Below are 15448 nucleotides of genomic sequence, written 5' to 3' on the forward strand. Positions count from 1 at the left end.
TAACCCTCAATCTATTGCATTAGCCACAAGATTCACTTGAGAAATAACCACAATAATTATATCAGCCGATTACCCAAATTTATTCATGCCAAATTTCTCACTTTTTTAGACAAAAAAGATTTCTCATCTTTTTTTTTTCAAGACCACATTCTTAGAGAGGAAATAAAAGTATTTTACGTTTCATCACCATAATATATAGAGAATTATTTTACCTCTTCATATCCTGCTAATCAATATTGTATAAAATAGATTGCTTTCAAATTGTTGGAAATATTAACAATGTTGAATTAGTAAAAATGAACAAAATGATAGAATCAACTTATCGGATGAACGCTGCGTCGTGACAAGCCACTACCTTGAAAGTGATCTCGGAGTGACTGTGATGCAAGCATTTAGTCCGGTCGCTCCCCAAGGTTCTACAACACTTCCAAACACTTGCACTAGTGGTTGGAAGTAGGGGTGTACAAGGCAAACCGACAAACCGAGTCAAATTGAGAAAAAAACCCGACTAGTGGTTTGGTTTGACTTGGTTTGGTGTTGAAATAAAACCCGGCTATAATTGATTTGGTTTGGTTTTAGCTAAAAAAAGTCAAACCGAACCAAAACGACCCGACATTACGTGTATTCGATTTTAAAAATATTTTATACATAAAAATATTTATTTGTAATGTAATTTGTAAATATTTCTTAAATTTTTTCATAGTTTTTTGTCTTTTGATTATATCCTTAAACTTAGAATTTTGAATGCCAATAAGTTTTATATCTCATGGATGTTAGTAACTCAAACAAAGTCCAAATCAAAACCAACTCAACACTAATGCTAACAAAAGATATTCAATTCTAATACTAAGATTGACAGTAATGTTGGATATCTATTCTTTAGTTTTGCATAATTGGTTTAAAGCGTAAAAATATATAACTTAATTTTTTTCTTTGTCATGTAATTAATACTTATTAGCCGTACTTATTTTAGCATAACTTATTATTTAGATTAAAGTCATTTTCTTTATGGCTTATTAATTAGCAATACTTATTTTAACCGATTTTATTATCTTTTTTGTTGAACATTTTAATACGATGTCATCACCCATCTCACATTTTGTGTTATTTTCTTAAGAAACACCTTAGTTAAATAGTTGTATCTTATTAGGACTAAAGAAATATTTGAAGTAAAAGTCATATGTTTTGTATGAAGACTTTTTCGGGAAAAAACCCGAAAAAAATCAAATAACCCGAAAAAATCCGAAGTTGAAAAACCCGAATTTTATTGATTTGGTTTGGTTTATAAATTTAAAAACCCGAAGCAATTGATTTGGTTTGGTATTTAAAAATTTCAAACCAACCCGGTCCATATACACCCCTAGTTGAAAGTTTGAAATTTGCACAAGTACAATTACCCAAAAAGAGGAGAAGGAGAAGAAGAAAGAATTAGGCTTTGTCTTTTTTTGCTCTGCGCAAATATGATCCCATACGGTCATATATATAGCAAAATATTTAGCTTTTGTCCGCAATTTTTTTTGAAACTTCAAGAGTAACTGTAGCCACAAAGACAATCTAAATGAAGGCCATAAAAACAATTCAAAAACGGTTTCCTTCATTATGAAGGCTACCATCAAGGCTCACAAAACATATAATTAAATTTGCTTTGGATCAAATTAATAGTAGATATTATAAAAATTTCAAAGACGATTCTTATTCTTATTTGAGATATTAATAATATGAGTATATATTTTACATTAAGCACTATCATTGGTCTTCAACATTGACTTATTTCAAGAAATCATTCAAAAATAATAGAAGAGGGAAAGTTTAGGATTTCTTTGAAGATGTACTTTTAAATTCATACCAATGATTATCATAGATTGTTTATGAGTTTTTATGATAGAATAAATGTTTGATAGAAGTAAGTAGTTGGTGATTGGAGGCTATAAATGCAAAATCTAGAATTGTAATTAAAGAAGTTTGCTGGGCACGTGACGAAGATGATGAATAGTAATAGGTCTTTAATGGTACTTCCTCCTGATAAAAAAAAAAAAAAGTCCACTTAGTTTTTTTTTTAGGCGAAAAAAAGTGTGCACTTATCAAATCAAGAAAGAATTAACCTTATTTTTTCAGATTTGCTTCTATTAAGTGTTATGTGATCAAATCCCAATACCTATTTAATTAGAGATATTTTAGTCAAATCACCTATTTTTGTGTAGGAGTTAATATTTGCTTAAGGGGTATGCAAATAGCTAAATAAACACTTTTTTTATCCGGAAGGAATAAAGTTTAATAACTCAAAGAAGTGTAGTAACGCCATTGTTAGGATAATTTAAGGCGATTGAACATCGAATCACCTAGAATAGATAATTTTGGAAACTTTGGGGAATTAGGCTTAAGTGTTAGACATTTAATTGATTAAATTAGTGTTTTTTTTTTTTTGGCGCGGATTGGCCTTTATTTGGGGTGGTCTTTAATTTTTGCCCTTCAAATTGGTGGTCTTTAAATTTTACCCCTCGCCTAACACCCCAAGGTTGTGAGTTCGAACATCAGCTCAGTTAAAAAAAAAAATCGCAAGGCAAAATTTTGCAAATCTGCCGAGCAAATTTGCACGAGTTTTAATTCAAGACTTAAGATCGATTAAATATCCTCATATTTCTACAACTATAAAAGCATGTCATTACGGTAAAATGTAGAGTCAAAAGTTTAAGAATTTCAAATATATAAAAAAACTCAATATTTTTAAACAAACTAAAAACAGTCAAACAAAGCAAAACAGAGGATTAGTGTAAAACTATTGTGTTAGTGTTATAAAACTACATAATTGAAATAAACAAGAGAAGCAAACTAATAACTTTGTAGAAAGGAGGGAGAGATTGTATTTCACTTCTTGTTGATATCCCTTACAAATTGAGAACTTAACCATCTATTTATAGAGATGGTAAATCTCTTGATGAAGTCATCAATGACAACACCAAGAGTTAAAATCAAACTTGTGTTGCTTCATTTCTTCATTTCATACATGCCACCAATATACATGTACCTATTCCTTTTAGGACATGTGGAAAATCTAGACTCTATGGACATTCATATATATATTTTATAACACTCCCCTTTGGATGTCCATTGATAGATAATATGCCTCGTTAAAACCTTACTACAAAAAACCCAGTGCGAAAAATTCTAGTGAAGGAAAAAGAGTACATATTTCTAATAGTATACGTTTTGGTTGCCTCATTAAAAACCTTACAAGGAAAACCCAGTGGGAAAAATTCTAGTGAAGGAAAAAGAGTACATATTTCTAATAGTATACGTTTTGGTTGCCTCATTAAAAACCTTACAAGGAAAACCCAGTGGGACAAAACCTTGTATGGAAAAAAGAGTACAACATGTATTAACTCCCCCTGATGAGAACTTCAGGCCAAATATTTGAGTTTTCGCATTTCAATCTTGTGCACCATCTTCTCGAAAGTTGCGGTTGGTAGAGACTTGGTGAACAAATCAGCCATATTATCACTTGAACGAATCTGTTGCACGTTGATATCACTATTCTTTTGGAGCTCGTGTGTGAAGAACAACTTTGGTGAAATGTGTTTTGTCCTATCTTATTTTATGAATCCTCCTTTCAATTGGGCAATGCATGCTGTATTATCTTCATATAAGATTATGGGTATTTTATCACATTTCAAACCACACATTTCTCGAATGAGATGTATCATTGACCTCAGCCACACAACTTCACGACTCGCTTCATGAATAGCTATTATCTCAGTATAATTTGATGAGGTATCCACAATAGACTGCTTTGTAGATCGCCAAGATATGGCAGCGCCCCCACAAATAAATACATAGCCTGTTTGAGATTTAGCTTTGTGTGGGTCAGATAAATACCCTGCATCGGCATAACCAACAAGATCGGGACTGCAATTGCTAGAATAAAATAAGCCCAAATCGATAGTTCTCTTTAGATACCTCAATATGTGTTTAATTCCGTTCCAGTGTCTCTTTGTAGGAGCACAACTATGTCTCGCTAACACATTAACTGAAAATGCTATGTCAGGCCTTGTGGTATTGGCAAGATACATTAGTGCACCAATTGCACTAAGATATGGTTCTTCTGGACCAAGAATTTCCTCATTCTTTTCTTGAGGTCGGAACGGATCTTTATTCGCATCAAGTGATCGAACAACCATCAGAGTACTTAATGGATGTGCTTCATCCATATAAAATCGTTTCAACACTTTCTCTGTATAGGCAGATTGATGGACAAAAATGTCATTTGTCAAATGTTCAATTTGCAAACCAAGGTATAATTTTGTCTTTCCAAGATCTTTCATCTCAAATTCCTTCTTTAAACAATCAATTGCCTTTTTTAACCCTGCAGGAGTTCCAATAAGGTTTATGTCGTCAACATATACAGCAAGTACAACAAACTCCGATCTTACTTTCTTTATAAAAACACATGGGCAAATTGCATCATTTGTATAGCCTTCCTTTAACAAATATTCACTAAGGCGGTTATACCACATGCGCCCGGATTGCTTCAAACCATTAATAGATGACGTGCCTCGTTAAAACCTTATTAGGAAAAAACCTCGTGGAAAAAAGTCCTAATGAAGGAAAAAGAGTACATATATCTAGTAATACTCTTTGAGAGCTGCCTCATTAAAAACCTTGCCAGGAAAACCCAAATGGGACAAAACCCTGGTCAAGGGAAAAAGAGTACAATGCGTATTTGCTCCCCCTGATTAAAGCATCACATAATTCTTGACAATGATGTGACAAATCTTGTATACCAACTTATCATATCTTGAGATTGACAGAGCTTTTATCAGAGCTGTCAAATGATCATTTGACGAACTGGTTGATGATCTGCATCTTCCTTTCTCAGATAGAATTGCATCATCGCCGTATAATATTGTTGCAATCAGGACAAGTACACCATGACTTGCTTCATAATCTGTTGTTGTCTTTCTATAATTTAACTGTCATGACAATAATCCTTTATGGAAATAGATAACACATCTGGATTGAATTCTTATGTCGATAAGATGAATGCCCTGTATGTCTAAAACACTTGACAGTATTGGTTAGGACAAATACATTCATGTTAGGGCTTTCATTTGCAATATGCAGTTGATCTATTTCAATAACTCCATGTTGGAGTAAATTATATCATGCCTGTAGTTATAGCAAGATATATAAATGCATCAACTGCATAAATATATGGTACTTCAGGATCATTTCAATTTTCTCATTTCAGCAGATATAATCAAGTGCTTTTGGAAACTCTTCAAGAGCTCCAATAATATTCAAGTCATCAACTTGCATAATAATATGAAAGGTTATGATTATCATATAGAGACAAGGGTAAACATGATCTTATTGGTACCCTTCGTCAATAAATATTCATTAAGGCGATTTCAGTACATCAGCCTTGATTCATTTAATCCATTTAAGGATTTATAAACAAGTTTCCCAAGAATTTGTATATGCTTCAGGCATTTTGAATCCTTCAGAAATTTTCATATAAATTTTGTCAAGTAATTCATATAGGATGTGAAAACATCTATTTCTATTTAAATGATATGACATCTTCTGGTGTCTGGACAACAGGTCAAATAAGCTTTATGCTTACCAAGATGCGTCATTTCACTTGATAATAATTTCTAAGTCAGCATGCTTTAATAGACGTAGAATTTAGATCCTCACAATCTTCTACAATATTGCGCTATATTGTATCAAAATATTGTCGACAAGATATCATGTTGTATCGGTTCGCAATTCGACATAACTTACTGAGATCTCATCACTTCATTATTTTCAGGTACCTGAACCTCGCATAAGGTTTCATGAAGTGTTATGTCGTCGGCTCTTCAAGAGCACTTTGCCTCCTTATTATGATCATTTGCTCCTCCTTTTTTTTCAAGGATTATTATATTTGGAATCGATTGGTCTACCATGCTCCATGCATGTTGTAGACTCTGTCCTTCAGGGACATTAGGAGCATTTTGCAGATGAAATATGAAATAGTTGGGTCAGCAAATGCTTCCAGCATTTGACTTGAATTATCTGAGGATCATACTGATGATAATTCACAACATATTTCTTAGCTGCTTATTCTCTCCCCCTTATTTTAGTGACATATGTCCCCATTTTCTTTGGGAAAATTCATCTGTGTGTATCATGGTATATCCATTAATCATGTACCACACATCAAATGCTAAAAGATGAAAATATCTAGTTCCTGACCCTGAACCAAATATGAGGGGAGAATTTATCAAAATTTATTGATCTGAAGCATACAAGTGCTGTTGTATGCAATATATCATATCTCAGACTAACATCTGAAACTCTGTTCTCATAAGCAATGGTTTAGCTGTATTATGGAGGCATCTAATGCCAAACCAACTTAGATATAAACCAGCATTATCAAGATGATTGTCTTGATTACATATTCTGAAAATTGTGCTTCCAACTCAATCATTTTGAGCAAGCAACTTCATAAATGTCAAACTGCCAGTTGACAATAAACATACATGTGACCGTCTCATAGATGCATCTATTTAAGACATCACATTACAGGTGAAGGGGCCCACATTCACCTTTTATATTTTTCAGAATTTTGGGGATTCAGTCCCAATATTAGCTGGTGTAATCAACTTATCATGAGAACAAGCAACACAAACAAATTCTTGAAGAATCTTCTAGTTCTTCAATATGTTTTTAATACTCAATTAGCACATCAGATTTAAATCAGGACGATCAAAATGGTCTTGTCAACTGATAAAATTATCTGTACCCGTAAACTTCAAGTTTACCATGACGAGTGCTATTTCTTTTGATAAACTTCTGGTTTACTATTGCATGAAATTGTATATCAATAAACTTCTGGTTTATTGTGGTATGTGATCTCATCATGCTCGGGTAACATTTCACTTGTGTATTTCTTAACCATAGTAACTTGAAGATATTTAATATTCCGATCATTTGTAGTCTCAATATGATAACCATTTTTATTGTTAGTAAACTTCAGGTCTACTACAGTGTTCCGATCGTACCAATTACGGTCTACGATGAATGGTATTATCATATATAACATCTTCAAGAGACTTCAATTTATTTATCATAATCAGATATTATTTGGACATTGCTAGTGTCATGATACTTGTAAATAAATAATTAGCTCTTGTGGAGCCTTTGATCATTAATTTCTATTACCAAATATTTCTTAAATACTTCTGGTACCATGAAAGCAAATTTTAACACTACTTGTGTCACGAAATAAACATTGAATTCTAAACTTCAATATTTCAAACATCTCTTTCAGGGAGATTCATCATTAACTGAGTATTTTGTATCTAAGCTCAAACACATAATAATCAAATGCACGTTTATATTTATAAGCTTTGCTACATATTATCACATTCACTTCAGGGAATGGATATGTATTTGTAACATTTATCAAAAGTTCTCATTCTTCAGGAATAGAACAAAATCATCTCTACGTGTTCTGAGCATATCAAATTATGATAGCTTAATACCTCTTTTAAGATGTTGCTACTTCAGGAGCAAATCAAGGTATCCACATAACGTAGAGTATTTTTCTCTAACATATCTTCAATTGTAATCACAACATGCTTATGATAATATTATCACTTTATGTGACATAGGCATAAATTAAAAATTATCATAAAAAACATGATTAAGATAATTTAAATATTACATATCTGGATCATTACAAACTAAACTTCCGTGTTGTCCAGTAGTTAAAATTCCATGATTAACAAGAATAGATACAGATAGTAGCTATATTCAAAAAGCATTTGTGCAACTTATTGTAATAAGAAAATATTGAAGTCATTGACATCTATAATAACATAATCAATAAATCTACCAGACTTATTTGAGGTATATGTAGCCATAATTTTACGTGACAGAAAAATACTTACATCTCAATTACTTTCCTTTGAGGTTGAGTAATAAAGCTACGAATTCAAAGTGCAAAACTTCCTCATCAAAAGGTTTTCGTAGACAGAGTGTTCGGATCAGTATCATACCCCAATCAAAAGAGCAACTCGTCAATCTATTGGAATCCAATTAATAGTGGTAGAGTCTCGTGCTGATAACGTGTTATAAAACTACATAATTGAAATAAACAAGAGAAGCAAACTAATAACTTTGTAGAAAGGAGGGAGAGATTGTATTTCACTTCTTGTTGATATCCCTTACAAATTGAGAACTTAACCATCTATTTATAGAGATGGTAAATCTCTTGATGAAGTCATCAATGACAACACCAAGAGTTAAAATCAAACTTGTGTTGCTTCATTTCTTCATTTCATACATGCCATCAAATGTACATGTACCTATTTCTTTTAGGACATGTGGAAAATCTAGACTCTATGGACATTCATATATATATTTTATAACAGTTAGAAGGATTTTCCCTTCTTTCTCTTTTAATTTTAAAATTAATTGAAAAAAATGGTAATTTTGCATACTGTGGATATGTACGTACCAATTCCATAGAGCGCATTTTAGCTACCAGCCTAGAGAACCCTAATATTCCATCATCTTTCCAACATTTAGCATTTCTTTACATAAAATTCAGGTACAACTTTTTTTTTTTTTTTTCATATTCTTTGATTAAATTAGTTGGTGAGTTTCTTTCACGCGTATGCATTTTTGATTTATTTGGTGCTTTTATTGTCAGTGTTCATAAAGAAAATGAAATATACTATTTGTGTTTCCGAAGCCTCTTACGCCATTTACTTTGTGTAAGAATTTTGAACTGACAAATGAACATTGGAAATGTAACAAAAGAAAATTTGAATAGGAGGAACAAAAACACGCGACCAAGGGGTTGGGTATGGCCTGGTGAGTTGAATTCTCGGCAGAGACAAAACACTTGGTGATTTCTTCACCCTAACCTTGGTGGTGGACAGAGTTAGCTGATACCTGTTGCTGTTGGGAGGTGGCAGGAATTAGTCGAGGTGCCCAAGTGGGGAAGTTGGGGTTGGGGTTTACCCAATTAAAAAGGGAAAAAAGAAGGATTAACAGTTTGGATAGCTAAATTTAACCATCCAAGTGCTATTGTGTTGTATTTGGAATGATCATGTCAGCTTGTTATTAATTGATGTTCTTAGGTTTTTTAATGCTAAGCATTTGCTCTGTTGCCCATTCCTTAAACTTGATAGAGGAAAAGGAAATGCAAAAGTTTAAGCTCATTCTTTTGAAGTCCTTATATACTTGTTGATAGAGTTGGACCTTTTTTTAAATGTGGCTCTTCATTTGAAAATGAATGTCTATTCCAGCTGAAGTAGTATGTACCTTTCTCATATCCCGTATGGCCATAGATTTTGAGTTTTTGAAGTTGTGTTTGGACATGCATTTTACTTGGAAAAAATTTGAAGTTTTGTAATTGAACTTGAAAATACTTGGAAAATAATTTTTCAAAAATCTGATCCAAAATCTATGGCCAACCGCTAGCTTATTCCCCTCTTAACCATGCAAATTTGACTTCCATCTTTATTAGGAAGATTATGTTTTTTTACCAAAATAACAGTTTCTGTTTTGCTTTCAGCTTAGTGGTCCATTCTCTGGTATCATGGGAGAGGAGAATCAGCCAAATGCCCTAGCACAATGGGCATTTCTTGGAAGTACAAGTGATTCTTGTTATCTACAGGGCCATGAACTTAACAAGCAGTACACGGCTGGAGTTGGAATTGATGGGATCCATTATGTTCCTGTGCCTTCACCTCAGTGGATCCATGACAAGCAAACACCACAAAATTATGTAGAATATCTTGCAGAGAATGTCGTCTCTGAGGTTCAAGTGGATGCTTCAGCAGAAGCTTCTGGTTTCAGATTAGTTGATGGCTCAGCTGACATGATTTCCCAGGAGGTATGATCTTTTATCTGCAAGCTTTACCAATAAAACTGACAATCAAGTGGTTTACCAGATATGAGATTAAAGTTTTCGGGAGCTATATTTTGTTATCAAGCAAGATTCTTGTATCACTATGGTAACTGTTTAAATTCATCTCTAATGAGAGAGTTGGAATTCTAACACCTGTTTTCAGCAGATAAGATATTCAAGGCCTTATTATGAAGGGCTGCCACTCAACTGTTCAATTGGCTCAAAACATCAAGTAGGTGCTTTGTGGTAATTTTTAGATTATTTCCTCTGTACTTCCAACTTTGGAAAAACGGATTTGTGACTATTTCATGCAAATAACCTTGCGTCTGTCGGTGGCAGACACGGAAGCCAAGAGGAGATGTCAGGCATGCTTCTGGACCTTGCTCTGAAGCATCAGCTGCTGGATCATCTAATCCTTCCAAAAGTTCTAGAAATTCAAGAGCTGCATTGTCTGATAAGGTAAGCCTTAATCCTTCAAATACACATTTAAGTAGTACCTAGGGTCAACCCCACCTTTCTATGGCTATCTATTTACACATGAACAGAATTGGGGGGTTGACAAGGACCATGCCCCAGTCCTCCTTTGTCTCTTGCTGTATGCAAACATAAGGGAATTGATTATTTTATCGCAGCTTGTATATACTGACGGCTCTATCCGCCGCCGTTCGATGACTAGTCTAGTACAGTCGTTACTTGTTCTTTTCTCTTCAGTTCAGGGTAAACGGATATTTAAATCCTTTTTATTTGTACATATTCATGATTATGAGGTCTTCGAGAAAATTTTATTAAGATGTGTTCTGTAGGGTTTTGTAGTAGTTAGTGCAAATTTTATAAAGATTTTACAATTAGTAAACTGCAGATGTTCGTCATCAGGAGTTGTAATTAACATTTTCTACTTTGTATGGCGGGGGTAAGTCAATAAAGAGCTTCAGCCCTTTTGCTTATGGAGTATTTATTTGTCAAAATATTAGTCTTGTATCCCATTTTGCATTTTGGAGTCTTTACTTGGAAGTTTAGATGCTCTGTCTTTGATTATGAATTTTCCGGATTTTCTTGTTACTTTGGGTGAATTAGTTTAACCTCCCCTGAGAAACAGCCTAAGAGGCAATTTTGTTGCTAACATCCTGCTATGTTACATATGCGTAACACAACAGAGTAATTATGTGCAGTGCGATATGTATATGTATGAATGTATTCATGTGTATATATAGTTATGTGTTGTGGGTTTGTAAAGCTTAAACTATTCCCAAAAGTAACCCAGAAGAAAGAAGCAATGCTTGAATAGATTGATGAGATGACCATGGTAGTGAGTGGGTGGGGGTTAATATAGGGTTCGGGCGTGTTGGGGATAATTAGTGATTGGGCAAAAGAGGGTCGAACAATGGGAGTGACAAGGGGTTGGGGTAGGAAAAAGAGGAAATTGTGGGGTGGGATATGTAAAAAACAGGAAGGTCTAGAAGCTGGATAGGGGACAGCACTGGAAGGGAGGGCTATGATGATGGGGATAGAGCGGTGGGACTGGATAGGGGAGAGGAGGGTGTGGAGAGGGCGGTAGGGGCGAAGGGCTGGCCCAGCTAGGCAGGGGAGGGGAGGGAAGGAGTTGTGATGGTGGAGCTTGGTGGTTGTGAGAATGGTGTGAAGCAAATCTTTGCCTACACTATGTTGACGGTAAAATTATAACAGATACGATTTTTGTGCTGATATCACAGCTACTTAACGGTCTTACTGTTGGATGTTTATTGCAAGCAAGGTGGTAATGAAACACCAAAGTCGAGAAGAGGTCCTAGGTATTTTTCAAACAAGAAGGAAAGTCCACTTAGTAGCAATACTAGAGGAGAGGCCTACATTATGAGTGTTAAGTGTCTTTTATTTTTAGTATGTTCTATACAATCTTTAATACAACAACAACAGCAACAACATACCCAGTATATTCCCACAAGTGGGGTCCGGGGAGACTGGGTGTACACAGACCTTTGTGGGGTAGAGAGGCTGTTTCCGATCTATACAATCCTTAGTATACAGAATATAGGATCAGAGAGTGTAATACGACTACCTAAGTTTGTAAGGTTGATACTTCTTCAGATCTGGCCCCCCCAAGATAATATTCTGCTTTCCCCCTCTGCGTTTATGAGATTCTCATAATTTTGGAAGCTTAAACTTTACAGTCCTCACATGGTAATATCATTTAGCTGATACCTAATTATAGCTGGTTCTGGATTCAGCGTCGCAGGATGAGAATCGCTGAAAGAATAGATGCATTGGGAGAATTATTTTCATGCTCTAAACAGGTAATACATCCTATTAGCATTTAACCTCTATGTGTATTGCTTAGCTATTCAAAATGCATATTCAGATGTTGTAGAAGTTGTGCACGCGAAGGTGGAACACAAAAAGTAGGAGAATACAAAGAACTAGTTATTGGCATCATCTATGCATTATAGGGTTTTTTGTTTCCTAAAGAATAGGTGAAGCAGTGGTTTTATGTTCTGATTTCATGCTAATTTGCTCCATGCTTATAAATAAGAAAACAGAAAAAGAATGTCATGATTGTTGCAATGAATTAAAAGAATAGAGAAGTGGTGTTTTGCAGGTTGGAACAGCATCTCTAATGGATGAAATCATTGACAACGTCAAATATCTACAGTTTCAGATGAAGGTACATATGCTTTCTTATATAATGTCCTTGGTGTAAAATAAGCCTGCATACGCTATGGATACAGAAGTTTTCTGTTCTTCAAATGATCTAACATCTGAATGCCTGAGCATTTTGAATTTGGCTAATAAAACATATTAATGCAACAACAATTTTGTCATGTGTTTGAGGTTGATGGTGCCTGTCTGCATGACAAGGACTTTAACGAGCCATAGGCGAAATTGCAAATTAAGCGGCAAATAGCCATACCATGTAATTTTTATGCCACTCTTCTATATGTTTGTAAAGAAAGAATCTTGGGCCTAACTCAACCCCAAAAGCTAGCTCATGAGGGGAGGATTGCCCAATACCATCTATGGATTGCCCAATACCATCTATGGATTGCATTGTCTCTGGTAACCATCAAGCCAGGCGGTCTAGAGGAAAGCAGGCAATTCTTACTCGAAAAGAAAAAAAAATTGTGCCTGTGCTAGCCCATAACTTTCCTTCGATTGGAAACTGTTGTGTATATTCTATTTGTCTTGCAGCTAAATGTGGATAACCTCTTCTTCACCAGATCGTTCCTAAGCATTCAATAGAACTTAACTCCACTGCCATTATCATCATTGTCATTCAACTTTGAACATGTTAGGCTCCTAAAATGCTTTGTTTCTTAAGCAAACATAAATAATCATTCACTTGATGCTATACTTGTTGCTCCTAAATGTATAAGCCTATGTTGAGTGTGTTTCTTGTATAGTTGTACATTCTCTAAATTAGTTTTAGTATTTTTTGTAAGTTGTGACAGTTCTGTTTTTCTTCAGGAGTTTATGGTTGCTTACTGTTTCAGTATAGTTCTTGAACCCAGTAGTTCAATTATTTGGATAAATGGTTTAACTGGTTACCTATTCAGTGCCTCGAGGTGATTAATTGTCATGTTAATGTTGGTGCTATTAAATCTTGAGGCAACACAGTTGAATAACTGCCTTTTTGCTTCTATTGCTCTTTACCTTGTATCATCTTTCAGGTCATTATTCAATTTAGTTTCGTATTTCCTTATTGTGGTTGTCTTTGCATCATGTTTTACTTTGTCTTAACAGCATCCTGTAATTAACTAATCCTACTGGAGACTTATGGTAACTTAATCCTGGTTGTGCAGGATCTCAGTAGGAGCAGATTGGGTGGTGAACCTACTTCTATACCATTTGTATTCCTTGAGGTACCACCGTCCATGATTCCAATATAACAATTACATTACTAATCAAACTCTTAGACTCTGTTTATACAAAAAAATAATTATTGGAGAACGTAATAGGTTCTGACTGATTTGCAGGGGTGTGGCCATTACATTCTTGATGAACAACAGATTGAACCTCTGGAAGAGACAATGGGCAAGTTGCTGGAAGTGAATCCCTCAATGGCAACCCAATTGCTGGAGAGTAAAGGCCTATTTGTGATGCCCATGGCTCTGGCAGAAGGACTGCATCATCATGAGTAGAAACGGAAATAACAGGTCTACTTACAACTTTTCACGCAATCTTATGGCGGAGAATTCTGAAGTGGTAATCAGGCAAGAAAACTATAGTATAATTTTGTACAAGCAAAGCTCAAGAAGATTTGTCTTTGTACAGTTCTGCTCTCTGGCTGGACTCTAGCTCCAACTTTCACTATCAAATAGGTGCTCATTATCTGCTTTATTTGTTTCAGTTATCAAACGTAAAGAATAATTGAATTTGGAAAAGGTTCAATTAAATTTGTTAAACCTCTATCCCTTTGCCTTTGGTACATTACTCCGTAAATCGCCACCCCCTCTCTTTTCAGCCCTTGTAGTTGTACTCCTTGACCTTTCTCATCCAAAGTGAGCAATTTTAACCCTCTGAATTAGGATATAGTGAAATTGTTTTATTTCGAGAGCCAAGAAAAGAGATGGCTGATATAGGCTTTCTTTACTATCACTTCTTCTCCTTCCTCTCTTAGCTTTGGCATTCCACTGACGTACCCCACTCCTGTCAACTCTTTGCTACTCTCCCGGAGGCTGCACCTCCTGCCCACAGGCACCCGTGGACATGAAACAACTCCAGATGCCAACTTGATTTGTGTTAGACTTTAGAGCTTAGTGTATTAAATTGAGATTAGTTTATACAACGTAAGACAATACTGTCTATGAATGCTGTCTACAACGAGTGACATGTTGATAAGGATCATTGTTGAAACCTACAAAGCAAAACGACTTGTGAACTTGTTTAACCATAGGGAAGCGGCACGGTTGGGGTGCTTCAGGCTCCCTCCATGTATCTTCCTCCTGTCCTTAACGTGTGGTAGGTATTAGCGGGCCCCTCACAGTGGAAAATGGCCAGGGCAAAGTGGGGGCTTTAGACCCTAAAATTTTGGGGGCTCATTTTTTTCATCCGGTGTTCGGTACCTATATTGAATTTCCCGATTAATTTAATTTCGAGACACACAAGGGCCGGTTAAAGAGGGAAGCACTCTCTAGGAAGTTTTTTTGTTCTGAGGCTCGAACCCAAGACCTTTAGTTAAGGAAGGATGAGGCCTAATATTTACCTACAAGAGATTTATAGGTTAATTTTTCTTTTAATAAAAATTGAGCAGAAAAAATAAGGCCTCCCGTGAAAGTTGGCTTTAGGCCATCGATCTTATTGAACCCCTCCTGAAAGTGCCAAGGAATACTAAATGGGATGCTCCAGTTTCCTAGTCGCATAGTGAAGAAAAAACGTCTTATTTGGAGACGCTTTCTTTTAATTCATTTCTTGTTTGGCATCCAACTATTTTTTTGGATTATGGCTTTTATTGATTGATATACATGATTTTCCAGTAATAGGAACAGATGTTATCATCCCTTCTGTAACCAGAAAAAGATGGGCAACTTTGGGGGATAAAGTGTAAAAAGTGAA

The 15448-nt window shown here is 35.1% G+C and overlaps 1 protein-coding gene across 4 annotated transcripts; it reads left to right on the forward strand.

Moving 5' to 3' along the window:
• The first annotated feature begins 8435 nt into the window (after positions 1-8435).
• Positions 8436-14304, forward strand: LOC132611037 (transcription factor bHLH7-like). Of its 4 annotated transcripts, none has more exons than XM_060325450.1 (8): positions 8436-8596; positions 9569-9889; positions 10068-10136; positions 10244-10363; positions 12127-12192; positions 12495-12560; positions 13696-13755; positions 13870-14304. In XM_060325450.1, the coding sequence occupies exons 2-8, from the start codon at positions 9593-9595 to the stop codon at positions 14032-14034; spliced, it is 843 nt and encodes a 280-aa protein (XP_060181433.1). In that variant the 5' UTR covers positions 8436-8596; positions 9569-9592; the 3' UTR covers positions 14035-14304. The 4 variants fall into 4 exon arrangements, with proteins under 4 accessions (XP_060181433.1, XP_060181436.1, XP_060181435.1 ...); XM_060325452.1 differs by having other exon boundaries at positions 8437-8596; positions 10071-10136; XM_060325451.1 differs by lacking the exon at positions 8436-8596 and adding an exon at positions 8621-8643.
• The last annotated feature ends 1144 nt before the right edge of the window (positions 14305-15448 follow it).

The sequence above is a fragment of the Lycium barbarum genome, chromosome 9, assembly GCF_019175385.1.
Source record: "Lycium barbarum isolate Lr01 chromosome 9, ASM1917538v2, whole genome shotgun sequence".
Taxonomy (NCBI): Eukaryota; Viridiplantae; Streptophyta; class Magnoliopsida; order Solanales; family Solanaceae; genus Lycium; species Lycium barbarum.

Bases quoted from the DNA above. Each gene is read 5' to 3' on its own strand.
- LOC132611037 (XM_060325450.1), top strand. From the start codon at position 9,593: ATGGGAGAGGAGAATCAGCCAAATGCCCTAGCACAATGGGCATTTCTT. The intron at 10,137-10,243 runs GTAGGTGCTTTG...TGTCGGTGGCAG, and splicing joins CAATTGGCTCAAAACATCAA to ACACGGAAGCCAAGAGGAGA. The intron at 10,364-12,126 runs GTAAGCCTTAAT...TTCTGGATTCAG, and splicing joins GAGCTGCATTGTCTGATAAG to CGTCGCAGGATGAGAATCGC.